Source organism: Festucalex cinctus, chromosome 8 (genome assembly GCF_051991245.1).
Source record: "Festucalex cinctus isolate MCC-2025b chromosome 8, RoL_Fcin_1.0, whole genome shotgun sequence".
Classification (NCBI taxonomy): Eukaryota; Metazoa; Chordata; class Actinopteri; order Syngnathiformes; family Syngnathidae; genus Festucalex; species Festucalex cinctus.
This window is the reverse complement of record NC_135418.1, coordinates 21,237,395-21,264,172: the sequence shown is the minus strand read 5'-3', so window position 1 is coordinate 21,264,172 and position 26,778 is coordinate 21,237,395. Positions and strand designations below refer to the sequence as shown.

The following is a 26,778-nucleotide window of genomic DNA, read 5'->3' as shown; positions in this document are numbered from 1 at the left end:
CCCGATGTATTCTTTAATTAATGCTTGTGCAAGGATAAGAGTTACAAAAATCGACATACTAGAGATGATAATATATCCTGTTCCTATCATACATTGTTATTTGTACAAATCATCATTTTAACAGCATGTATGCATTCCATCCAACGTACCTGTTACACAAGATATATTGATCATCCTGGTGAGATGGACGCCGAAGATCACAAAACCGTAAACGAGCTCAACTAAAGAGAACGGTTGGCCCCAAGCTTCATTTGTTGTGCTAGTGTCAAGTTTCTAGTACAAAATCAACAACACGTTTTAAGTGCATTAGTTCATTGCAGGACGTCTACTAGTTTGTTGATTTGTTTGTTTTACTATATTGATATATGATTTTGCTATTTTCTTCATGTAAAAGTTACAGGAATGAATTTACAAAGTGCCAATGTCCTTGAGATGTTTCCAAGAAATATCTTAAGCAAACACACATCACGTTTTGATTGCGCTTGCTCAGTCCATCCAAAGATAAAGGTTCCACGGTAGCAGGCAACTGATGCTAACATGTCTGTTAGCATCTGTTAGCTGAGATGCTAAAACTGGTGTAGTCACTTTTGTGCTTTAGATGCTGAAATTGAGACAATATGCTGTAGTATAAGTGACATTCTATCACATTTATACTTTACAGTATTTCCTCAAATAGTGGTCTCCGGATTTTTTTTGTTAATGTTTAGCTTATGCTAATATTTTTAGTTTATGCTAGCGTTGTGTGCCATGCTAGGTGTCAAGTTATTTCCAGAGCTGATCTGCCAGCTACTCTTTCTACTTCTTCAGCTGGGACTAATTGCAGCACATCCACTAAATATGAGGCCACTATTTAAGGATTTACTAGGCGTTAAAGAAGTCTGCTCTATAAATGTAGCATATATTTTTGTTCTAAAAAAATTATATTCAGCTGGTATCCATAATGATACCAGTTAAATATTTCCGACTACCACTAGAGGGAGCCACAAATCAAAATGTATCACAGCATTGAATCCGCAGCAAGCTTGTCGCTAGTGGCAGTTGCAGCCATCTTCATTACACCGTGCAGATGTTCTGTTGAGCCTCACAGTTGGCTACCTTTATTTATTTAATCAGTTCATTGAGTTTAGAAGAGTTTAATAGACAACCAAGTGGTCTGCTACTTCTTTGCCTCGCTCTAGCAAGGACAGAAATGTACCAGCTCACAACATATTTGTACCCTAAAAAAAGTCATTGAGATGGTCCATATCATCGGTGAACAAAATGATTTTCCAGTGCATCCATTTTAAATTCAGCATCTATGGTATGCTAAGAAAGTGTATTATTGACTGTTTAAGTCAAGGTTGTCAGTGGAGATTTGATAAGAACCAGCGATTGGAGTGACAGATTTAGTGCTGTTTAGATAGAGTGAAGGCGATCAGATGCTGTTTTGCAAATTCTTGATTTGTGTCTGACCGCCGCTACTTAGACGTTACCCTGTTTGTCTGAGGAGGAGGACGAAGTGGACGGTGAAGGGGAAGGAGCTTTGGGGAAAACCCTGTCAGTGGGAGTCATGCCCGGACTGCCCAGACCAGACGAACTGGAGCTGCTGGAACGGTGCGGCCCCGGGCCCTGCGTGAGCACGGGAGCCGGCCGGACCGGTCTGACGGGCGGCGGTCTGACGGGCGCGTTGGGCCTGCGCGCCGCCAGGGCGGGTTTGAACGTGGTCATGGTTTCGGAGGTGGAGCTGCTGCTGCTCCGCCGCTGGGCCGCCTCGGGATCTCTGATGACCATGGTGTGCAGGGGGCTTCCGGGGGCGTCCTGGCCGCCGCCGGGGTGTTTGAGAGGTTCCAGCGTGTCCAGGACAACGTCGGGAGCATGCTTGGCAACATTCTGTCGCTCCAGCTCACATAGCTCATGGAGGGCTGTGTTCATCGTTTTCTCAATGTCCTGACAAATAAATGCAAATTAGGGGTGTCAGGCAATTAAAATTTTGAATCAAAATTAACTCATTCAGTCCGAGCCATTTTCACTGAAGCTCCCGGCTTTTTCCCTGGATTTTGATTGATTTTGCAAGGGCCACCGAATGTTTTTAAACATGGCCCTGGTTGGTCTCTTATACTCTGCTGACACCTGTTGACCGTTTTTGCAATCACTACCATTGCTTCAACTGTTCTCTGCAGTAGAGATTTTGTGCATGAAAAGTAATGAAGTTACCACATTAATTAGAGACAAAATATTAACTTTTTACTGCTGAAAATGGCTCAATGAGTCAAGTATCCCTTTAATAATAATAATTCATAAAATTGAGTTAAATTAAAAAAGATATACTGTACTGTCAAAAACGGGTGTGATTTTGATTTGTGTTGAAGTAATTTTACTGCCACTAGATGGCATAATTGCATTTGCAAGACGTTGACGACAGCTCAGTGCATTTTTCTTTTCGTATTAAGAGCTATCTCATCTTTAACATGAAGTAACTTGTGAAATTATGCATTTTTAAAATTGTATATTCCAACTTCACCCCAGTCTCCACAAATATATGGATACAATTTATTACTGCAAAATTTTGACATGGACGTGTCTGCTGCGTTGCGACTGGAATTCTCCGAGTACAAGCTTTCCAAGTAAGGGGCGGTCAATAATCGTGCGTTAAAAAAATAAATAAAAATGTAGAGTTAAAGGAACATGGAATTAATTCAAAATTAATGCAATAATTTTGACAGAGTAAAATGCCAACATAAAGCCGTCAGTATCCATCACGACTCACCTCATCGAGCGCTTCCGCCTCCAGGGCTTTGTGGTCTCCCACGCTCGCGTGCCGAGTGGTGCCGGGAGACGACCGCTGAGGTTGTCCGGAGGCCCCAAAGGTGGCGAGTCGCCGCTTCTCCGGACTGTCTGTCGGGCCCCTGCTCACGGCTATTTTGTGAGGGCTGCAGGGCCGAGGCGCCACTCTCGGGGGCCCGTCGGCGGGTCTGGTGGGGCTGTGGCCGTCGCCGTTCCTGTGGCGCTGAAGCGGAGCGCCATCTGACCGCACTCTCGCCCTAGAAGGGTGCGTTTCAAATCAGATTGATTATTAAATGTGTCCAAAAGATTATCTTATTATTTTGTGTGGGATGTGTAATGAGGAAATCTTGGATTTGTTTGGAGAACAGTTGGGCCAACAATCATAAATGCTATATGACAATATTTACAAACGCAATGGCGCTAGCAGCTAGCCTAGCTCCTTCTAATCACACATTATAAGAGACATAAACACATACTTGCCATCTTCTTCCTTGTATGTGTAAGGTCTCAAGATTAGAGAGGGAGTCAACCCCAAAACATATTCTTGACAATAATATGTTACATGGAACCTCACTAGTCTAAAGCATGCCATTCGGATTAATATTACATTTTTGGAATATGAGTTAAGCAGCAAAATCCAACCATTTTTATCCAACTCAGGGGGCAGCCATTTTGCCACTTGCTGTCGACTGAAGATGACATCACAGTTGCTCAGGTTTCAGGTAACCAATCACAGTTCATCATCAGAAAACAGGTGAGCTGTGATTGGTCATCGCCTGCTGAGAAACTGTGATGTCATCTTCAGTCGACAGCAAGTGGCAAAATGGCCGCCCCCTGAGGTGGATAAAAACAGCTGGAGTTTGCTTCGTAACTCATATTCCACAAATGTCATATTAATCAGAGTGTCATGTTTAGACTAGTGAGGTCACATATAACATATTATTGTCAGGAAATGTTTAAGGTTGACTTCCACTTTTAAGATATTAAAAATCAGTATGTATGTGTACCCAGCTTTTGTCAGAAACTTTTTAATTGTTATTCTCACTCACCTTGCGATTGGTGGCCCGTAGCGTCGTTCCAAAGGGTGTTCCGATAAAGATTGGTGCTCATGTCTGGTCGACGATCGCTCTTCGTGGTATCCACTGCTGCTCTCGCTGTCCGTCCTCTGAATGCTTTCCGAGAATGCATCATCCCTATTCCAGTTAAATATGATTTTTACTCTTGAGCACAATGAGCCACTTGTTACATTATTAACTATTTTTTTATCTATCTATCTATCTATCTATCTATCTATCTATCTATCTATCTATCTATGCTAGCTAGCTTAGCTAGCTACGTATCTATTAGCTAGCTAGCTTAGCTAGCTACGTATCTATTAGCTAGCTAGCTTATCTAGCTACGTATCTATCTATCTATCTTATCTAGCTACGTATCTATCTATCTATCTATCTATCTATCTATGCTAGCTAGCTTAACTAGCTACATATCTATCTATCTATTTTTTTAATAAATAAAGCAAAAATCCTTTTACGTACATGTCCTGTACCACAATGTACTGGTGTGGGATGAGGCCGTCCACACCGTTATGTCGACCCTCCCACCAGTCCTCGGAAGCTCGCAGGTAAAGTAACAGCGAGGCTCCTTTCTTGAAGGAAAGCTCTCTGGGAGTTCGACCCACGTATTCAAACTTCGCGATGGCTTCTATCTGTTCCAGCTCTGCCAAAAATGAAAGTTGACCAAATCCATGTTAATACTAATGTAATGAGTGATATTCTAAAGTTCTATATATTTGATACAGCAGCGACTTACCATCATCACTGGTGTTGGGTCCGGTTCCGTTGTCCACTTCATCAAGAGCGCCAGCGTCACTGTGTGGGCTCTCACTGTGTGGACCAGAGATATAATCAATAATATAATAGACAAAGACAAACAACTATATTTATAAAAAAAATTATAAAAAAATATATAATTTGAAAATTATATCCAAAAAAATACATATTTATTTTTTGGATATAATTTTCAAATTATATTTTTTAATATTCATTTTTATTTTCACTTTTAGTCATTTATTTATTTATTTAGTCATTTATTTATTTTGAATTTTGGCAGTTGTGGTCCTCCATAATTGAACATCCCCACTTCATTTCTCTTTTAACTTATCTTGGATTTTTGATGCATTTTCATGTGGATTTGAGCATTACATAATTCATTGCCACGGGCTGGACACGTTGCCTTCAACTCACCAGTATTCCTCGCCTCCAGCCATGCATTTCTCATACACAGGTCCCTCCAACTCACGCTGGGCCGGGAATATGGCTTCATGGTGGATGATGACAGTCTTAATGACCTCGTTAACGTGCGCCTGGCACGCCACGGGATCCTGGTCCTCCGGTATGGGCATCAGCGTGGGGCCGAAGCAAATGGCCAGGTTGTAAGGGTCCATCATGTTTTCGTCGCTGTACTGGGATAAACTGGACGGGCAGAGGGCAATTAGCGCCAGCGCAGAGCTGTCACGCAGAGGAGGACACTTGCTGTGAGGTGACTTACTGATTTAGAAAGGCGAACAGGTATCTCATGACGATGACGACGGGCTGGTGGAGAGTGGCAACGATCTGCTGAAGGTGATGGGCTCTATCGGAACCGAAGTCCAGCTCTGAAAAAAAAAAAAAAACATCAGCAAGAAAAGTCAGCTCCACTTCGTCTTTGTTACCTGCCACATAAATGAGTGAACAGCCTGGAGGATCAACAAAAAAAGGGAGCACATTCATTTTTGATCTGACAGACATATTTCTATATACCGCAGTATAAATTGGATTTTCATAATAGTAGTGAAATTCTTGGATAAATATAAAGTGTGGAATGTTGATGATTTTTATCTGAATTTGCTCAAATTGAACACAAATTGACAGGAATGACTTGTGTATTATGTTGCTTTATGTGCTGAGGTTTTTTTTTTCCAAGTTTATACTGTGTCCCCCTTTAAAGGGGTAGAGCTTGAGCCTTGTACCCCCACATCATCAAATCAATCAAGTAAAAAAAAAAATGAGCTCACACTAAAAAAAAAAAAAAAAAAAAAAAAAAAAAACAACAACAAAAAAAAAAACGCACAATATTTGTGCTTATGTACATAACAGCAATGCACATAAACAACCTACAATCGCTAATAACAGTAAGTATATCATTATTATTATTATTATTATTATTAGTTTTTTTTATTATTGGGGCACTTACTTGCTAATGCACGCACACATTGAGTTCCTCCACACATCCACAGACAGGGTGGGAAATTCGAAATTGAATTCTGTCTGAAAACTCTTGGCCCATTGTGTACCCACTGTCAATAGCTAAGGTGCTAATCTACTAATAAGAAGATGTTTCAGTCATAAATGGCCAAATAAAAAGGCAAGACAAGATATTTTTGGCCAAATTGCTACAGAGAGCCACTTGAAGAACATTTAAACAAAACAAAACAAAACAAAACAAAACGAGTAGCGTTTCCAAGCAGATTACAATCTTCATGTTTGACCATTTTCCCCGAAGATGACTCACTCGTAGTGGATATGAGGTCAAGGAAACGCTCTTTAGGGAACAGCGGCTTCTCCAAACCCCTGAAGTAGAGTTTAAGAACGCCGGCCACAGAGTTGATGTCATGATCCGACTGATCGTCCACCAGTGGATCTTCTCCTACAGACACAATCAAACGTTGACACAATATGGGAAAGGGCGCGCATTTATAATTACGCCAAGTCTCATGCATAATGCATCTCCAAAGCTTTACACATGCATTATAGAGTTACAAGTGGGGCTCTTTCTTGCTTTACGCTTGAGAGACGTGTGGTTTTTGAGGTGGACAAAATGCAAAAGCTAGACTCAGTGGAGATGGACGAGAAGACTGACACTGACCTCTTTCAAATGTATTTTTAATATCGTTGACTTCCACTTGTGATCCTGGAACTCGAAATATACCTTGCTGCTGAAGACCTGTGAACAAACAAATCCATTGGAATGAAATAAAAAATGGTGGACAAAATATCTTATGTCTGGCTTTCTAAATCTTCTATTATATTTTCAAGAGATTTGGACATCATTTCTAGTTTTTTTTTTTTTTTTTTTCCCCCCCCAGACATGTTTAGATGTGAAATGTGCAAAAACACTCTCAAGAAGTAAAGGTGTCAGGCGATTAAAAATTGTAATCGTAATTAATCGCATGACTTCAATAGTTAACTCACAATTAATCGCAAATTTTATATCTGTTTATAACATGTACAATAAAATGTACAATAAAATATTTATTCTAAGTTTTCATATTCTTGTTAACATAAAAGTGGAAAAAATGTTAAACTAATAGAAATATGGCTGCATCTTTTAGTAATTGATTCAGTAATTTCATAATAATTCATAAATCTGAGTTAATATTAAAATGATGTACTGTAAAAAACGAGTGTGAAATTGATTTGTGTTGATGTCATTTTTCTGCCACTAGATGGCATAATTGCATTTAAGGTGTTGATAACAGCTCAGTGCATTTTTATTTTCATATTAAGAGCTATCTAATCTTTAACATGAAATATCTTGTGAAATTCTGTACATTTTTAAAATTGTAAAATACACCCCAGTCTCCACTAATATATGCATTATTTAGAGATAGACCGATATGTTTTTTCCAGGGCTGATACCGATGCCGATTATTTGTTGTTAAATGTCATAAATCATAATTGCTTATTGAACATTTTTTCAGATATTCAAAATGTAGAAGTTTTTTTTAATCTTAGACAATATACGTTTTACATTTCTAAATAAATAGTACTCTGAGATTAAAATGATTTTAGCTTTACCTTTTATTTCAGATTTTGAAAAAAGGCAGATACCGATATTCGTCAAAATGCCAAGGCCGATAATCGGTCTATCCCTATTATTATTATTATTATCAAATTTATTACTATTAATTTTGACGTGGACCTGCCTGCTGCATTGCGATTGGAATTCCCCCAGTTCAGGCTTTCCAAATAAGGGGTGTTCATTAATCGTGTGTTAAATTTTTTTTAAAAAATTAGTGGCGTTAAAGGAATATTAAATGAACTCATAATTAACGCACTAAACAATATGGCAACCCACCATAGAGATTGATGTATCGGACGCAACTCTCAACCACCACTGGTATGGGCTGCCCCGAGTCCTGCAGTCACATTCAAATTATTATAGGCAGATGAACAATAAATACATTGAATAAATCAAATCTGCATTTTTTTTTTAAATCAAATCATACTAAATGTTACAGCTACATAACAAGACTATGAAATGCAATGAATGTTATTATTACAGTATGTACACATAAAGGAGCACCAACAGAACAGAGACCCAGAAAGGTAGCAAAAATGGTGATACCACCCAGCTGTAGGACAGAGTACCTGAGTCCTGGTTCGGACATTCCGTCTTCCCCTGGGCAGAGAGCAGTAAGGCACGTAGACAGCGGAAGAGAGGCGACAACAACCACAAACAAGTTAGTGAGGAAGACAGATCTCACAGAGAGAAAAAAAAATAGAGGAGGTCTGGAAATGCCAAAGCGTCGATTCAGTGCCTTATTGGGGGAGCGAGACACGAGGACACGGGCTTGGCGGAAGTCAGGATAAAAGAATTACAATACAAAGCCTGCAGCTTTCGTTAGCGCTAAGCTGCAAATTTATGATTTGGACTGAGGACATATCAAAACAGCAGGACAGATGCAGACTCTGCTCACCATGTGTTTATTTCAATAGTCTAACACGGCTGCTGCACGGCCAACTGGCGTATTTATGGTGGACTCAATTTGTCCGAGCCTACTGGGACGAGAGCGTTAAAAGCAAACGGCGGCTCGGCGTTTGCTCGATTTTGCCGGCGTCTGGCTTGATGAGAGGGCGGCGGGGGACGGGAATCCAAGCAAGAGGAGAGTCAGAGCGTGAGCGAGCCAAACGATTGGGTAAAAAGAGTGGCCAAAAGGTGAAGAAAAAAAAAACAACAACCCAAAAGGACCACCAGCGAGACCAAGAGACAAAAAGAGCGCACGATGGGCTCGTACCTGGATGAAGGCCTCCATATTGCCGTTAAACAGCTTACGCCTAAAAATGGAGCGAGGTCTAGACTTCCACATTCTCTGGGGTTTAGGGGGAAGTATGGGGGGCCTGGGGAGAGGGTGGGGGGTTGCACGGTTGGTATGACAATTATGAATAATAATAATAATAATAATAATGCAATTGCTATAGACTGTAGTAGTTGACAAATGCATCTGCCCCACAGTGTTCTGAACTCTCCAGCCTTGATTTGACTCCTGTCGGCAAGCTAATGTGCTCAAGTATTCATTTTCTTCACCAGTAAAACCTATATCTATGTCTTGAATTAAAAAAAAAAAAAAATCATATTCTATATAAATAAAGAATTGGCCCGTGAATGTGCATAAGAAACTGCTGGGGTTCAGTACCCTCAACAAGCTCAAGAATCATTTATCTAGTAAATACTTCATACAGAAAATTAAAGTTAACAATCTTTTAACAGTCATCACGTTGTTTTCATATGCTGCTACTTTCTAAGTAGGAACATTAAACGATTTTTTTTCCTAGTCGAAGGCAGAGAATTTCCAATATCCTAATGTTCTGGAATGCAGCATATGCAACAACTTTCACCGCTGCTAGCTTAGCATTTAGCACATGACAGGGGGTGTAGCTAGCTTAGCTTTGTCAATTTATTCTCAAAGACAAAAAAAGGCTAGCATGTCTGGCGGCTAATTTGTGGTTTTACTGTTTCCAATTTGGGTGTACAAAATGGTAATCGTCTTAAATGTCAAACATTTGACCTCTAAACAGAGAACTACTGTAATAAAATAGAGGGATTTACCACAAACGAGATTCAATGACGTTTTAACGACTGTATGAATGTAACCAGAAAAGCCAAGACACACGTTCAGTGTAATAACATTCCGTAATAGTGTATTTGATCTTGTAGTGAAAACAATGTATACCAATAAACATATTGAAGAAGACTCTCCATGTCTTTTGCTAACATTGACATTCCCATGCCCACACCGCGATCTCATTTTTGCCTCCAGGGACACCAATGAAAGGATTTTAAACATCAGTGCCTACTTTATTCACTCTCTTGTCGCCGGACATCTTACCTTGTTGTTCCATATTCAGCCCTCTCCCCTACAAGGAAACAGAGCACAAAAGGCACTAAATTAGTAGATGCTGCTTTTCAAATGGTACAGTTGAGTGTCAGCCAAAAAAATTGTGAGGCCTCCAGATGGAGACGGAAAGGGGTGTTATGAGAAAACAGGCATCTATTCAGGCGCACTCAATGGGGCGAGTACCATGGCTGCATTTGTCACGCTGCCAAGCAGCAGCCATTCAGCCGTCGCCCCGGTAACGATTACAAGAGCCCCCCGAAGTCCCCCGGATAGCCTGACTGCTCTCTGCAGAATGCAACCATATCCAGGAGCAAGTTTTGGGGTGTTATTTTATGGAGGATGATTTGATAACACAGTGACAATCTGATTAGTATTTTGTCTCTTAAATTCAGCCTGAAGAAGTGGATGTAGCAAAATAATTATTTACACTTAATGTGAACATTATCAACGGATAACCTTTCGGAAATTTGAAACTTAATTGTTAAATAGTACACAGATTGCGAACTGAATGACGCTGCGAAGCAAATGTCTGTGTGTTCATTAAATGCTAACATTAGCCAAAAACGTCCATGCTGTCATTGTCCACCCTGTCAGAAATCTCATATATTTATTATATGCGTGTTTTTGTTTTTGTTTTTTGTAGGCGCTTCACCTATATGCATTTCATAAGACTCACCTTCTCCCAGTGTCTGCTTCAGAAGGTCATGTTTAGCTTGAAGTTTGACTATAAGGTTGCTGCCATTCAGGTACTCTTTGTATTTCTGCAGGGAGAAAAAATATAGATGTATACTGTACACAAATGCTTTGCAATAACTCAATCTAATCAGAACTCACTGTGAAGTAGAAACCCTCCGTCTCCTGCTGATTGGCTCGTCTCTTAGAGATGTTGACCTTGCTCATGTAGGAGTCAGATGAGGCTGACTTAACCGACTCTGTGGACTGACTGTGCTGGAAGGCGTCGGACACGTCGAAGTCCTCCACTGTTAGCATGTCCTGAAGGGTCTGCATTGTGGCGTCCAGAGTCTTCCTCACCTGATGTAAACACGCACACACATATTTACCAGTAGCTAAATACTTCATAAAACAGCTGTAATCTATCAAGTAAAAAACAGAAGCATCATGATAAAATGTTTTAACTATTTTTGTCATCTTTAAACATCTCTTTCAGAGGACGTGTATTAAACCAATGCTAAAAGAAGAAAAAGACAACAATAACTATAACTCACTATATAATACAAAAAAGAAAGCACATTATAAAGCAATCACACAGACAAATGTTAATTTTTAACTGCTAGCAATTATTTATTTTTCTACCACTGAGCGGTACAGAAACTAGTAAAAAGAGCTAACGTAGCATAATTGAGGATGGTTCTGACCTGGCTGGTAATGGTAAGCAAGTATGCTTTCAAACAACTTTTAAAATATGTTTTTCTTAGAGTATGTTTTTCTTAGATATTGGACATTAAAATATTATTTTTGGACATTTAGGCTTGGGGTTATTTTGTTCCTGCTTTTGCCATGCTAGCTAGTAGCAGTAGCTGAACAACGTGCTACCCTAGCTACATATTTTTATTGCGTGAAGACTGAGGCCTTCACAAATGTTAATAAATGTATAATACATTTATATTGTTATAGAAAATTAGTAAGCATATGAGGTCCTTGTTTCGGGTTTAAAGGCTAAGCATTTTACACACTAGCTGTAGCTTCATGTTTAACGTGGTAGCTAAAATAAGCTAACTAGCAGTAGCTATGTATTTTAACTGTATGAAAGCCTTCAGACATACATTTTAAATGTATAATACATTTATATTAGCACATTGTAGACAATTAGTAATCCTGTGTTGTCCTTGTTTCAGGTGTAAAACACTCCTTAGTGTCTCTTCACTAGGTTTAGCATTTCAGACATTAGCCATAGCATCATATGTGTTAGGTAAAATAATCTCTCAGAAAACTTCATACAGAGCAGATATCAAATCTTGAAATCATCCTCCTGTTCTATTACATTTTCTGTCTTTATGTCTAATGATTTTTGATAAGACATTTAATATCCTACCACAGTGCTGTGTGTTGCAGGAAATTGTCAAAACCTGCTCGGCAGGTTATTTGACTTCATGATTTTTGGTGCTGTGTAGACTGAACTTATACTGGCATGTACCATTATGTGTATTTAAACCCAGTAGGAGATTTTTGAAAACCACGTCACCTCTTCATTTTCTATCTTGAGCGTTGCCAGGCGAGTCTGAAGCTGCTGGTATCGCATCAAAAGTTCCGTCTGGACAGGCTGCTGCGCGCTCACCTGGCACACCTGACAGCAAAAGCAGCACACAAACTCTGCTGTGATGACTTGATAAGGAGCCTGCAACAAACTAAAAATAAACCTTGAAATGAGCCCCGCTATCTCCCGCCCTCACCTCGTCCCCCATATGCGGCTGATAGTCAAAGCGTGCCGGAGGACAGAACATCTGACTGTGCGCGTCCATGAACTTGTGCTTATCTCCTCGGAGGTCCATGGCGTCCACTGCTCCCTCTAGAACGTCCAAACCCTCATGCCGAGACGTCTCCAGGCTGTATTCGGCCGACAGGTAGGTTCTCAGGGTCCGCGTCAAGCTGGCATGGTATCCCATGTCACAACACTGTGAACAGGAAGTTAAACATAATCATTACTGTACTCACTGAGTGAGCGTTTGTCCTCTGAGTGGTTGTACTTACATCTATCATATCGGACACATCGTGGATATAGTATTTCGCCACCAAGGCATTAGTGGCTGCCAGATTGAGAAGATAATCATTGCGGGCTTTTGTGCACTTGAGTTTGTTTTCAAAATACTTGGCTTGTCTCTATGAGAAAGAGAAACACACGTGAATGCATAGAGATAAACAAAGTCAGTGCAGCTTACAGTATTGCGGCCAAATGTTAACTTTTGTCAGCCGGTTCGACCCAATTGGGCAGCAATGTGGCATTTTAAGACCTTTGAAGAGGATTTAATGATTCAAGTCGAGCTCATTTAAGAAAAAATAATGCATATATTGTAGGATAACGTTAAAATTATTTTCATATCAAATCAGGCCACTAAAAAGTCAATATACAGCATACAGAATGTCTTATTCTATAAATAAGTCAATGAAAAGACACACCTTCTCTTTCATTTTCTCCATCTTCTTGACAGAGCTCCGTCGCTGCGGCCGTTCGTCGTGACCGTATCGCATCAAGGCGGCGCTGATGTCGTTGGCCTTGCCGATGTGCTTCTCCTCTTGCTTCTCGGCCTCCTTCAGTTTGCCCTCGGCGCTGATGCTCTCCGTGTGGTACATGTGGTACGTCTTCATCACCTGGCACGACACACACACACACGTACACGCACACGCACAACAATAAAAGGGCTGCTAAGAGAAAAATGCCCAAGGAATCTTCAGAAACAACATATTTCACAACAATACAGAATTTAACTAAAACTTGGAAAACTAGTTAACTTATAAGTTATATACATTTTCAGTTAACTTTATAAGCGATGTTGCTGACCCTGAGACTCTCTGCACCTTCTGAGTTTGAAATTAAATAGAAAAGTAAACATCCAGATAATTTCGTACTTTATTTATTGTAGAAAACAGTAGGGAGCTATTGGCTTGTTTAAGTTTTCATTGAACCTTTCATTTATTAGTATCAACTCTGAAAAAAAAAAACATATCACGCGACCTCTAAATATGACCCTAGTGAGGACAAGTATTATAGGAAATGGATGGATGACTGCAAAAGTTTGACTCCTAGATCAAATCTCTAATTGAAAATCTCAATAAGTCAGAAGTCAAACTGCCTTGTGGCGTCAATATGTCAGGGACTGTTGCTTAAGAAAAAAAAACCCCCCAAAAACAATCAATATTAATTAAAAAATAATTAAATTTAATTATTTTTAATTAAATTGAATAAATGTAAATGTGTTATATATATATATATATATATATATATATATATATATATATATATATATATATATATATATATATATATATATATATATATATATATATATATATATATATATATATATATATATGTGTATTTTTAAATTTAAAAATACATTTTATATAAATTAATAAATATAAATGTAGATTATTTTTATTAAATATTACTTAAAATTTATCTTAATAAATGATACCAAAAAAATTATCTGAATAAATGATTCAAATCTTAGGTTGTACATAATTAACTAAATAATGACCACACTATAGAAGGTGGTTTATATTATCGTATCCCATCGTGTACATTCAACACTCCATGTTTATCTGCGTTATGTATTTGCTTCTGCGACCATTCATCACACCAACGAGTGTAACTTAATCATCTTGCTGAACTGGAGGCTTTGAGCTGGGTGTGTCTTTCTAATGTGCTCGTATCTTTCTGTTTGCTTGTTTGTCTTCACCTTTGAAGACCACACCAAAAACCATCCCTACAATGCAGTGCTTACAAATACAGTGTCTTTTTATACTTTATGAGCTTCTGTCAGAACTAAAGACTAGACTAGCTGAACAGCAATAACAATAAAAAGCCTGATTTGGATGTTGTCTAACTCATCATAGTAAACCTCTCAACACCGAACACTAATTTTGAAACTAACTATGCCTTCTTTCAAGAGAGTCACACTAAACTGAATAAACAACCACAAACTGAATCAGCCTCAGCCTCGCTCACTCCCAAATGGGGTTTCCTAGCAACCCCGTCCGTAAGCGATGTACTAAAAGGACAGTCGGATCGATTAACAAGGCAGGAAAAAGGGCCTTTCGTAGTGACAGCAAGCAGCGCTCCCGGTAGCAAACCAAATAGCGCAAGAAGCCATCAGGCGATCAATAGCGTATCACATATGCCGCTCCCAACTTTTGCAATTTTAATGTGAGCTACAGGCCCATGACTTTGTCTGGACTGACAGCGTGAATAAACCATCGCAATTTCGAAGCTTCGAGTGGAGGATCGGCAAGCATGTATTTGATATAACATGCAAGAAATAAATACATATTTCATTCAAGGAGTGTTGTAGATGTTTCATACAGTATGCTTTGTGAGAATGTGCAACCATTGGTTTTGCCTCCACATCAATTTTGGATGACTTTCTTGCCTTTTAACGCCAAATACTCCACGCACACTAAGCATTAAAATTGTATTAAAGTCAATCACAACCCAAACCCAAGGACTGAAACTTATATAATATAGTGATGCCTTGAATTCACATATTCGCTGATTTACTTTCCTGAATTTTTTAAAATGTTCAATCGTAATTAATCGCATGACTTCAATAGTTAACTCACGATTAATCGCAAATGTACAATAAAATGTATATTTTTTCCGAAGTTTTCATACTTTCTTAACTCATTGACTGCCATTGACGGAAAAAGACGTCAAATAATGCATTTTTGCTGGGCTGGCAGTGAATGTGTTAAACAAAATGTGCCAATATATTTTGTGATTATATTGCAGCATCCTTTTTTCCTTTTTTCTTTTTTAAGGCAAATTTTGCTTAAAAATCCATCAATTTTGGTTACATCTCATCTTAACTTATTGACTGCCATTGACGGAAAAAGACGTCAAATCATGCATTTTTGCTGGGCTGGCAGTGAATGTGTTAACATAAGTGGAAAAAATGTTAAACTAAGAAATATGGTGGCATTGATATAGTAATTTACTAATTTCATAATGATTCATGAAAACGAGTTAAAATTAAAAAGATGTATTGTACTGTAAAAAACAAATGTGATATTGATTTGTGTTGAGGTAATCTTTCTGCCACTAGATGGCAATATTGCATTTGCAAGACGGTGACAGCTCAGTGCATTTTTTTTTCATATTAAGAGCTATCTAATCTTTAACATGAAGTAACTTGTGAAATTCTGCACATTTTTAAAATGGCAAAAAGACAACTTGACCACAGTCCCCACAAATATATGCATTATTATTACATTTATTACTGCTAAATTTTGACGTGGATGTATTTGCTGTGTTGCAACTGGAATTGCCCCAGTTCAGGCTTTCCAAGTTAATTGCAGATTTATAAAAAAAAATAGTGGCATTAAAGTAACTTTAAATTAACTCAAAACTAACACACTAATTTTGACAGCCCTAAATTCAATCAAATGTAAAGAATTAAACAGTTTGTACATACTGCTTAAGTTATCGCAGTTTCTTTTCGTGTTCAATTTGGCCACAGGGGGCAGTATAATACCACCATGCAGACAGACGAGTTTCACAAATGCTGCAAGTGACTCAGTAAGCTACCATAATATTACTAACTTTCCCCTGAGGAAAAAATATAAGTACACATGTGGGGATTGTTATATTGTTTGTCTACATGTGCTGCTGCAATGCTTGTGTCCAAAATTCGTTGGTTAAAGCGTTCATCTATGGCGTTTCCAATTAGCATTAATTAGCATGACAAGAATATTAATCCAATTTCCATGATGACCAGCAACCCAGATTGAATGGTATTCAACCTTTAAGAGTTGAATATACTACAGTATGTAACTGCCAATACAATATACTTAGTGCTGCACAACTCATACATCCAATAGCTTAATTGTCCTCAGCTGTTTTCTATTTACCACACAGACCTGTTCTGCAAATGAACGCACGTGTCCATACAATGTGTATACATGCGGTCCGCGTGTGAATGGTATCGGAGTACATTTGAACGCACGCATAAACGAACAACCTTCCCCAACTAACAGATGTGTCCGACCTTCAGCAGCTGCTCATTTTCGCCGCTACGAGAAAGACAGCCACTCTCCTCCCCGCCCCGGGGAGAAATTCACAATAGATGAATGCAAATGTGTGTGACCTGAGGAGAAGTTAGAGGATAAACTGCTGATCAAGCGAGTCTGCCGTGTGCAGTGTCAAGCCCGGCCAGCTGTTTCACAGGTTGTGGTCGGACAATTGAGAGGAGGCAGGATGGAGCAGTGGGGGGAGAGACTGGCGGCTAACGTGCACGCTAGGCCAGACAACCTGTTATAGACATTAAAAAGAAAAAAAAGACAATAATATTTGTTTGACTCACTGTGTAGAGCTCAGTGGTGACTTTCACAAGCTCCTCATGCATCTGCACTCCGATGTCTTTGCTCTGTAAAAGACATTAGTAGACATAAGAGCACAGGTGGACACATTTGTGTCAAAGGCAGGAGTGCTGAGCTCACATCCATCCATCCATCCATCCATCCATCCATCCATCCATCCATCCATCCATCCATCCATCCATTTTTTTGACCGCTTATTCCTCACAAGGGTCGCGGGGGGTGCTGGAGCTGATCTCAGCTGGCTTTGGGCAGTAGGCGGGGTACACCCTGATCTGGTTGCCAGCCAATTCGCAGGTAACCCATTATTTAATATATTAAATTTTAAATGAATATGTGTTTATTTTACTAATATTATTTATTCATTTCAGTTACACTAAATTAACTAATTCTGTAATGAGATAAATGGCAAAAATGAAGAAAAACATTTTAAAAATTTTCGGACCAAAAAAAAAAAAAAAAAAAAAAAAAAAAAAAAAAAAAAAAAAAAAGCTAAAATACTGCAAAAGATGCAACAGGATTGGTGAGCGTGTAAATGCTTGGTGGGCCAGATTAAAGGGACATTTGACTCACTGAGACATTTTCAGCAGGATGTAGGTAACGACCAATCATGGCTGAGTTCACTGACCAAACCCAGAAAACAGGTGAGCCATGATTGACCGTAACTTACTTCCTCAGCACTGGTGATGTCATCATTAGTCGACAGCAAGGTATTAATTATACATGAAAAATAATGAAGTTATCAAATTCATTCTGGACAAAATATTAACTTTTCACTGCTGAAAATTGTTCAATGAGTCAAATGTCCCTTTAATATATTAAATTTTAACATGTTAATTGCATGTGTTTATTTTACTAATATTATTTATTTATTTCAGTTACACTAAATTAACTAATTGTGTAATGAGATAAATGGGAAAAAATGAATACAAAACCTTTCTGACAAAAAGAAAAAAGCAAAATTAGTGCAAAAGATGCAACATGATTGGTGAGCATGTAAATGCTTGGTGGGCCGGATTAAAGAACTTAGTGGTCTGTATGTGGTCCCTGCACCATATTTTGTACACCACTGTAATATTAGATAGTCAGAGCTGTGAAAGAATTCTACATCAACAACTCTAATTGAGAGGTAATCCTTATTATTTAAAAGCTGAAGTTATTGTTGCTCAGGGTCTGTGATGAACCAGACATGCCCCCCTCGGCATTGCTAACAAGCCCCAAGGAAGAGAGGGTTCAAAGGTGAGGGACTCTGTGAAGTTCACGTCCTTGCTACCTTCCCAAAGGACCACTTGTCAAAAACAACAACCTTGTGTTTCCAAAAAATCTAAACATCAGCACATTCACTGCATGTATTCCCTAATAAACACCCAAGTCATTCCAGTCCCACATGTGCAATATATTAGCAATGAAACAGCGCTGCGGATGAATGCGCCATAACGTGGTTTTTGTTTTGACAAACTTCTCCATTTTAGCTAAACTCTTATCAGGATGTTCCTAACGCTTCTCTTTGTGCCGGCTGGCTGATGGCCAACGCATCACGGCTCCCATCGTGACACTGCAGAAGCCCCAAGAGGGCATAAATTATGCTCCATTCCTTCTGCTGTCAAGCGATAGTGATTTCAGATCACTTGGACAGAATATTCATCACAACCCCTGAACCACAGCCACTTTCCTATCTTTACACAAAGCACATATTATGCACATCTGTTATGAGAGCGTAACCAATAGTGACTATGTGAGACAAATACGCAGTTGTGCTGAAATTTTGAACAAGATTGTTGCACAAGATCATAATTTATGAGCAAGTTTAATAATAAAAACACAGGGCATTTTTATGATGGAACTGCACTCATGTTCTAAATTCAAAGTTGCTCAGAATCTGCAGTACTAGATTTCGCTTGAAGTAGAATACTTTAGAATGGTGCAAAAAAAACAAAAAAACAAAAAAACATGTTTCTGTAAAATGCTTAGTATGTGAACATTAGGGATGTAACGACAACGGCAATATCGTGATATTAAAACTGCCACAATATATCATCGTCGTCATGTCACACGATATTAACTCATTTGCTCCCAATAACGTGTAAATACTTTTTTTTTTAAATGTTTTAAGTGTCCCAAAGACGTATTTATATGTTTTTTTTCTTTTCTTTTTTTAATGCTTGAGCATAGTTTATCGTGATGTTTGGATATCGTTACATCCCGGGAGAACAATATTTATTGTACACCTATAAATCATTTTAAATAGCAACAACTATACATTTGACCATGTTATGGATCGTAATTTAGGCATACCTGAATCACAACTTTGGATTCACTTGAACAGTTAGCCAGTAATTAAAAACCATAATCAAACAATCAACCATATATTTGTCATGACTGATCGGCCATGCATTTGCAGCCGATGACCCGTGACGATACATGTTACGCATTATCAGTCCGTCTCGCACGCCTTCATCCATTTCATTCCAAAGCTGACCTTTTTGAAAAGTCTGAGGACATCATCGCCCACGTGCGTCAGACGGACAATGACGTTGTTGTTGTAGATGTCGCTGAGTGTAGCATGGTCCCTGCTCTCCCGCCGGGTCTGGTCCAGGACCAAGTACCAGCAGTTGATAGTGGAAAGGAGATTTTGGTCCTTCCTGAAACAATCGCACCAAGACAACATGAGCAGCCAATGGCGGAAACACCCAAGCTTGATTGTATGGAGGACCAAAGCTGCCAAAATTCAAAATAAATAAATAACTAAATAAATAAACAAATGACTAAATGACTAAAAGTGGAAATAACAATGGATATAAAATTTAAAACTATATCCCAAAATAAATAAATGTAAATGGAAATAAAAAGAGTAAAAAATATATATCACTTCAAACTGCAACTTGAGATGCTAGACAACAAGTGAGAGCAGACAGTGGACATGATTGTCATCCATTGCTGGAGCTCTCCATTGCAAGCCGGCCAGACGTCCTTGTTCACCGAGCCGCTCGCTCGACCAATGGCGGGCGTTTGCAACAGCAGAATCCAACCCAAGACGCTTATGACCCCCCCTCATTTGAATAACATTTCGACTTGGCAGTACGGCCCAAAACTGCCAAAATTAAAAATAAATAAATGATTAAATAAATCTGCGATTGGCTGGCAACCAGTTCAGGGTGTACCCCGCCTACTGCCCGAAGCCGGCAGGGATAGGCTCCAGCACCCCCGCAACCCTTGTGAGGAGCAAGCGGTTCAGAAAATGTATGTATGGATGGACTAAATAAATGACAAAATAAATAAATAAATGATAAATCAATCAATGACAAAATAAATAAATAACTAAAAGTGAAAATAAAAACATGTAAAAAATATAATTCAAAAATGAAATACAAATATATTTATGTGTATAAATATATATTGTTTTTTTTTTTGCTATTTTTTATTTCCATTTGTTTTTATTTTTTTTATATACTTTTCGAATTATAATTTTTTATATCCATTTTTATTTATTTATTTATTTAGTCTTTTATTTATTTTGAATTTTGGCAGTTTTTATTCTACATATGAATGTACTTATAGTATTTAATCCCCCCCCAAAAAACCTAAACTAATACTAAAATGGATAAAAACTAAACTAAAATGAAGCATTTTCTTACTAATTAAAACTAATAAACTTGTAAAAAAAAAAAAAAAAAAAACAAAACTTAAAACTAACTTAAAAAAAAAAAAAAAAAAGTCAAAACAAATAAAAAAAACTACCAATAATAAAACATCCAAAACTACTGTCATGAGGACATAATGAATTCCATGAAGCACCTTACATTAACACTAAAACAATACTTGGACCAAACACTCCCCTAAATGTTGCTATCTCTTATTCCCATCTCAAAATCCTCCTCTGCAAGGTTTTAAATTTGATTTGGTCCTCACAAAGATAGACAGACGGACACGCACAAACACACACATGCGCACGCACCCCAACACACAAACGCACGCAGCCAGCATGCGGGCTGTTCTTGCCTCATTGCTCGGGGGAGCATGTGAGTTCAATTACGTTCACACCGAAGAGTTTGTTTATCTTCTTTTGTCTTGAGGGAAGATTCAGCTGTTTTTCCACCGTCAAACTGTTGTGACTGAGACGCTGTTATGAAACCTACAAAGACTCTTATCACTAAGCCTGTTAAGACATTTTGCTGATGGCCAAATCGGTGACCGATGCCAAAAAAATATGATCCAAATCCATTTTTTGGTAACTGTTTGGATTGTTGTTTTGGATTTTGATTTTCAATTTTGCAAATACTATTACATAGTTTGTTGTTCCAGGTGCTTTTTATACCCTGTTGTTTTTCTTCAAAGAATACTGGCACAATAATGGGTGTTTGGTCAACACTGTTGTTTAAATTATACGTGCTCGCTCAGTCATCAACTATGAATGATCTCTACAATCACATACTTTACTTATAGCAAGATGGATCAAACATTGAGGAGGTGTACTATTATTATGCTATGTCTGGAATGAAATGACAAATCAGAAGCGCAGTGATTATTTTTGGAGCTTGCCTCAGTTTTGAAGAGCATTGTAAAAAAAAAAAAAAAAAAAAAAATCTTCCTTGTTTTTCTGTCGAGTCATTTAGCATCTTTGATCATTCTGGTCCAACTTGTTTGGCTTTTTCCATTTCATAAATTCATACAGAGAAGCTAAGCATCTTTTCTTGTTGTTTTCAGAGGGTGTGTTTATTTACGCTAGTTTCTCATTCATCAGTGTCAGTTATCAATCATGAATAATTTGGTTTGTTCGGTGGAATGTAGTGTTGAGTGGTGATGATTGTGGTAAAAAGCAACTGCACCACTTGGATGCAACCAGCAGGCACTGTTGATTCAAGCTCAACGATTTGCTGTTTAAAGAAGTCCAATGTGACGTCCGATATGTAACGTCCATTCGCGCAAACCTCCAGAAAGCAATATTCTTCTCAATATGATACTCGCAGGGAAACAGGAGCTAAGAACAACATTATGGTTAGTTGCATTAAAAAACAGATAGAGCGCCGGTTGCCGAGCATTAGCATCTTTTTTGTTATTCCCTTTTCATTCCAGTGCAGTAAAAAGGTGAAGCCGCCCTCCCCGCGGGCTTTTCTTTCAAAGCCAAGCACGAGTTTGATCCTTGACACTGGATGCCGTGAGATTAACTGAAAAATCTTTCGGCTCTTGGCTGCTCCTCAATAAGAACGAGAAGAAGTAATATTCATGAATCATGACCAATGTTTTGCAGGTCAGGAAAACAACACTCAGCTCAAGGAAAGCAAAAACTTTCATTATTTCATGTGAACTAGTCTTTGGTAAGGGGAAAGTCATTTCTGCATGCTGAATTTTCCGGAAAAGGGACACTCAATTAATCCACTGGTCCCCAAACTTGTGCCGCCATGGGCCGGTTTCAAGCAAAAAAATATTGATAGACCGGCATAGAAAAAAATAAATACACTTAACTTACGATACAACTCACCATTTCACTGACTTGTAAATAGTGGAGGCTCTGAGCTTGTTTCTTCTCTTCTAATCATTTTTTAGGACTGTCATTTGAACACATTAATTAGAATAATTAATATGCTGAAAATTAAACACCAGTGTTATAATATAACGGCATTTAGTCCCATAGCTGAGCCATTGGGCTTTGATTTGTGATTTGTACCTTGTGTAAAAAATAATTTTCTATGTCCTAACATTCAAAATATGAGATTAAAATTAGTTAGATTAATTAATTACATATCCTGTAATTAATTCGGGTTTTTTTTTAATCACCTGAGAGCAACACTACTAAATAATTCTCAAGGCTTTTTTTTTTTTTTTTTTTTACTGCCAGGTGCTTGGATTCTATGTGCCGGAAGAGTTTTGATGGCTTTATTGGCCTCATTTGCGAGCCTGTTGCGACATATTTACTCAAGAGCAGGTTTGGTGCGTGTGATTCAACTACCAAAAAATTCTTACCTGAAGTCTTCTGTCTCATTATTTGGTCATTTCTCCCTTTTGAAGAAGTTCTCCATACTTTTTTTTTTTTAATAAACAAACTTTTGCTAGGTTGTGTACTTAATTATTTGTCCCCTATCTTGTTACTGAGATGCTTTGATGGATTTTCAAAATAAAACTTGTTTCAGACTAAATATTAAAATTAAAATATTTCATATATATTTTTAAGATGACAATAAGAATTCAATAAATGTAGTTTTTTTTTTTTTAAATACATATGCAAAATAAAATAATTTTCTACAATGATTCAGGGGGATTATCCCACGCGGTTTTCATGAATGAAATACGATGTCATGCAGCGCACACACAATCTGTCTGCCTGCACCTTGATCACATTGCCAGATGCGCCGGGGGCGTACAATAAAATACGCCGGAACGTCTATCAAATTTACAAAAATGCTAAGCGAGACTTGCCCCGGCACGAAAATGAAGATAAACACATTTTTACGCCGAGCGCACAGGCGCCTGTCGACGATTTTGTAGTTATTGCAGTAACTGAGAAGAGAATCAAGCCTTTGATATACATTTCTAATGATGCTTATTTTACGTGATGGGAGTTGAGGTTTTTCGGAGTAAGGGGCTGGGACAACGGGTGACAAGAGAAGTGAAGCGATGGGAATGTCTTACAGGGGTCTCCCTTTTGACTGAACGCTCCATTAATCAACATCGCAGAGATGGCAGCTCTGCGTGCTTTGACTACATTTATTTAATTGGGGCGAAGAGAATGAAATAGAGCAGGCCAGACCACCATTACCGATTAATAACCAACCTTTGTTCCAGTTGACAAACAGACATTTAACATGAACTTGACATTTACTGGCTTTCTACTTTCGATGTTAATTCATGTTGTCATTTGAAACATGTTCCATAACGACTTGACGAACTTGATGCCTAAATATAAAAGAGCTGCAGGGTGTGTTTGATTCACGATGAGAATAAACAAACAAACAAAATTCAAATAAAACATTTCCTTGGTGAGACTTCTAAGCGCACTAATTCTCTGTGACCGGTGAGGAAATTTGAGGATGGGAGAGTCGGCGTCTAGCGTGAAGTTGTTTGAGGATGGAAATGAAATGACAAGCACACAGAGAAGACGAGCTTGGCGGGGGTTGGTGGAGTGGGTTAAGTCTGACCTAGTTGGCAGGAACGCAGCAGCCTGAGGCCAGGCTTCCTTGGCCCTGGCTGCATTTCAGGTCAATTCTTCTGCATTTATACCTCCTTTTTTTATTGTTCATCCCTTTGTTCCTTGGTTGCTTTTCTGCATACCTATGAGGCATGTTGCCAAGTCTATCAATACACAAAACACATTTCTATTATATTACTTTTTGGATCCATTTAGTTGAAGTACCAATCTACAGTAAATGTTAAAATGGAAGTCAACCTTAAACATTTCTCGACAATAATATGTTATATGTGACAAGTCTAAACATGACATTCTGATAAATATTACTTTTGTGAAGCTAACGAAGTTAGCGTCGGTTTGTTTTCTTTTTTAGCTGTTCACAAATCAATCACAAAAACAAAAACATTAACAATCTAAACTGACAATATTTGTCACATCTGAGAAAATGATTTTGTGTATTTATCATTTAGTCAATCTATTTTATCATTTATTCAATATATTTTGTGTTTATATTCATTTTTACAATTTCAGTCCGTACATTTTATTTAAATTACATCTTTAATATTTTCTTTCCAATGTTTGACGTCAACTGGATAATTTCCAGACAATCCTGTAGCAGGACCCCGATATGATCTGGCAGCTCGATCACATCTTACACCGACAGTGGCCATTTTGCCACTTGCTGTCGACTTAAGATGACATCACAGTTGCTCAGAGGCCAGGCAACGACCAATCACAACTCACCTGTTTTTTTGTTTTTGTTTGTTTTTTAAGCTGAGCTGCGATTGGTTGTTACCTGAGACCTGAGCAACTGTGATGTCATCTTAAGTCGACAGCAAGTGGCAAAATGGCCACCCCCTGAGAAGGATAAAAATGGCTGGATTTTGCTTGATAACTCATATTTCCCAAATGTAATATTTATCAGAATGTCATGATTAAGCTAGTGTGTTAACTCATACTCCACTAACGTAGTATTAACGAGATTACCGTATTTAGACTAATGGGGCTGCATAGAATATATTATTGTCAATAATTTTGGGGGGAGGGGTTGACTTACCTAATTTACATAAATTCCATAATTTATATGTTCAAGGAGTAGGAAGAAGTACATGTACTTATCTAGTCCTATCCATCCATCCATCCATCCATTTCCTTGACCGCTTTTTCCTCACAAGGGTCGCGGGGGGAGCTGGCGCCTATCTCAGCTGGCTCTGGGCAGTAGGAGGGGGACACCCTGGACTGGTTGCCAGCCAATCGCAGTATTTAGTCCTACTCCCTATTATTTCTATCTAGATATTCTTCAGCTGTTTGGTTGGTCAAAAGATAATCAAACAAAGTAACAAACACTAAACGCACCCTTTCTAAAATTAGAGACTATTGTATCCTCATTTTGTTTTGTTTACTACATCCCATTTCTGGTTGATTTTTCCAAACCACACCAGGCCGAGCTAATTTTCCCAGAATAAAATTTGATCCCTGAGGAACAGGGAATGACCACGACGCAGAACCCAGGGACCAGATCCAGATCTTGAGTCAGAACCTTGGTCAGGAAAACTGGCTGGAAACGACGCTTTTTCCGAATTACCCATTGACCAAATCAAGACTCAAACGGTAACCACAGACCCATCGTGTCGCCAGCGTAGCTGACGCGGGGGACTCACTTGAAATGCTGGTGCTCCTTGGAAGTGCGGATCTTGGACGAGTAGCGCTCGGCGAGCTTGTCCAGGCCTCTGGAGAACTCCAGTTGGAGTTCAGCCTTCCGGCGGAAGAAGTCCTGCAGGTCCTGAAGCAGCTGCAGGCGGGACTCCGACTGCTGCTCCAAACAACGGAACTGCTCCACCAGCTGGTTACGGATCTCTGCGGATCAACAGCAGACGTCGCGCTTAGTAGGAAAAGAGCCAGTGGTGGCACGCAGATTACGTTTGACCCTGTCATTTTTACATTGTTACACACTGGAATAGTTGGAACTGTGTCAGGAACCTAGCTAGCATGCTAGCGGAAGCACTCGTTTAAGAACAAAGACACCCTAATTGGATAAAATCTGTCTGTTGCCAGTACGTGTGTGTGCGCACGTGCACTGTGACATGTATGTCTGTTTATTGCTGCAGACAGCACAGAAAACAAACTAGGTCAGCATGCATTGTGCTGTGAGAGCCTTCACAAAGATTAGCCGCAAATATGAGGAATTCTTTTAATTGCAAGACTGCTGCAGTTTTCACATGAAGAGGTTGGGAAACTTGCTGCTTACCATCAAACGCAGACGCAGAGGGAGTAAGATGAGCGAACAAAACAACTGACATGAAAGAAATATAGTTTCGAGATTATGTGGACAATGTGGCTGCTGAAAAAGCAAAAAGATATTGGCTGTATTGAAGCAGCAAACTTATGTTCAGTTTTTCTTTCATTCTCTTCAGATTCAGATTACTTTATCGATCTCTAAAAAGGCCAACAGTGGAGACACAATGGGAAGCCTGGCGGGTCGCCTTTCAGTGTTCTGGGTTTCTTTGATTGGGAAGGAAAAAATAAATAAAATAAGGTTCAAGCTCTGCTAGGGCTGCTCGATTATGAAGAATATATTAATCCCGATTATTTTGGTAACAATTGAAATCACGATTAGGATGATCATTTATTTTTTTGGGACAAAACAAAAATGTTTCAAAGTAAAAAATATTAAGAGAAATACAATTCT

The 26,778-nt window shown here is 38.7% G+C and overlaps 1 protein-coding gene across 3 annotated transcripts in view; it reads right to left on the bottom strand.

Annotated features, from left to right (window-relative positions):
* LOC144024460 (SLIT-ROBO Rho GTPase-activating protein 3-like) overlaps positions 1–26,778 on the bottom strand; it is a 39,891-nt gene continuing 13,113 nt past the window's right edge. The window contains exons 2-22 of one of the 3 annotated variants that reach the window (XM_077530772.1): positions 25,751–25,946; positions 19,446–19,608; positions 16,954–17,016; positions 13,055–13,246; positions 12,629–12,757; positions 12,331–12,552; positions 12,123–12,224; positions 10,754–10,951; positions 10,596–10,680; positions 9,911–9,938; positions 8,819–8,921; positions 7,879–7,939; positions 6,667–6,744; positions 6,313–6,447; positions 5,311–5,416; positions 5,007–5,234; positions 4,573–4,646; positions 4,299–4,479; positions 3,813–3,956; positions 2,747–3,020; positions 1–1,926 (exon numbers count right to left, since the gene is read on the bottom strand). In XM_077530772.1, coding sequence (XP_077386898.1) covers positions 1,462–1,926; positions 2,747–3,020; positions 3,813–3,956; positions 4,299–4,479; positions 4,573–4,646; positions 5,007–5,234; positions 5,311–5,416; positions 6,313–6,447; positions 6,667–6,744; positions 7,879–7,939; positions 8,819–8,921; positions 9,911–9,938; positions 10,596–10,680; positions 10,754–10,951; positions 12,123–12,224; positions 12,331–12,552; positions 12,629–12,757; positions 13,055–13,246; positions 16,954–17,016; positions 19,446–19,608; positions 25,751–25,946 — 3,227 coding nt within the window. In that variant the 3' untranslated portion in view covers positions 1–1,461. Of the gene's footprint in view, positions 1,927–2,746; positions 3,021–3,812; positions 3,957–4,298; positions 4,480–4,572; positions 4,647–5,006; positions 5,235–5,310; positions 5,417–6,312; positions 6,448–6,666; positions 6,745–7,878; positions 7,940–8,171; positions 8,922–9,910; positions 9,939–10,595; positions 10,681–10,753; positions 10,952–12,122; positions 12,225–12,330; positions 12,553–12,628; positions 12,758–13,054; positions 13,247–16,953; positions 17,017–19,445; positions 19,609–25,750; positions 25,947–26,778 lie in introns of those variants that run through there. The other 2 variants (XM_077530773.1, XR_013284773.1) reach the window with 2 other exon arrangements.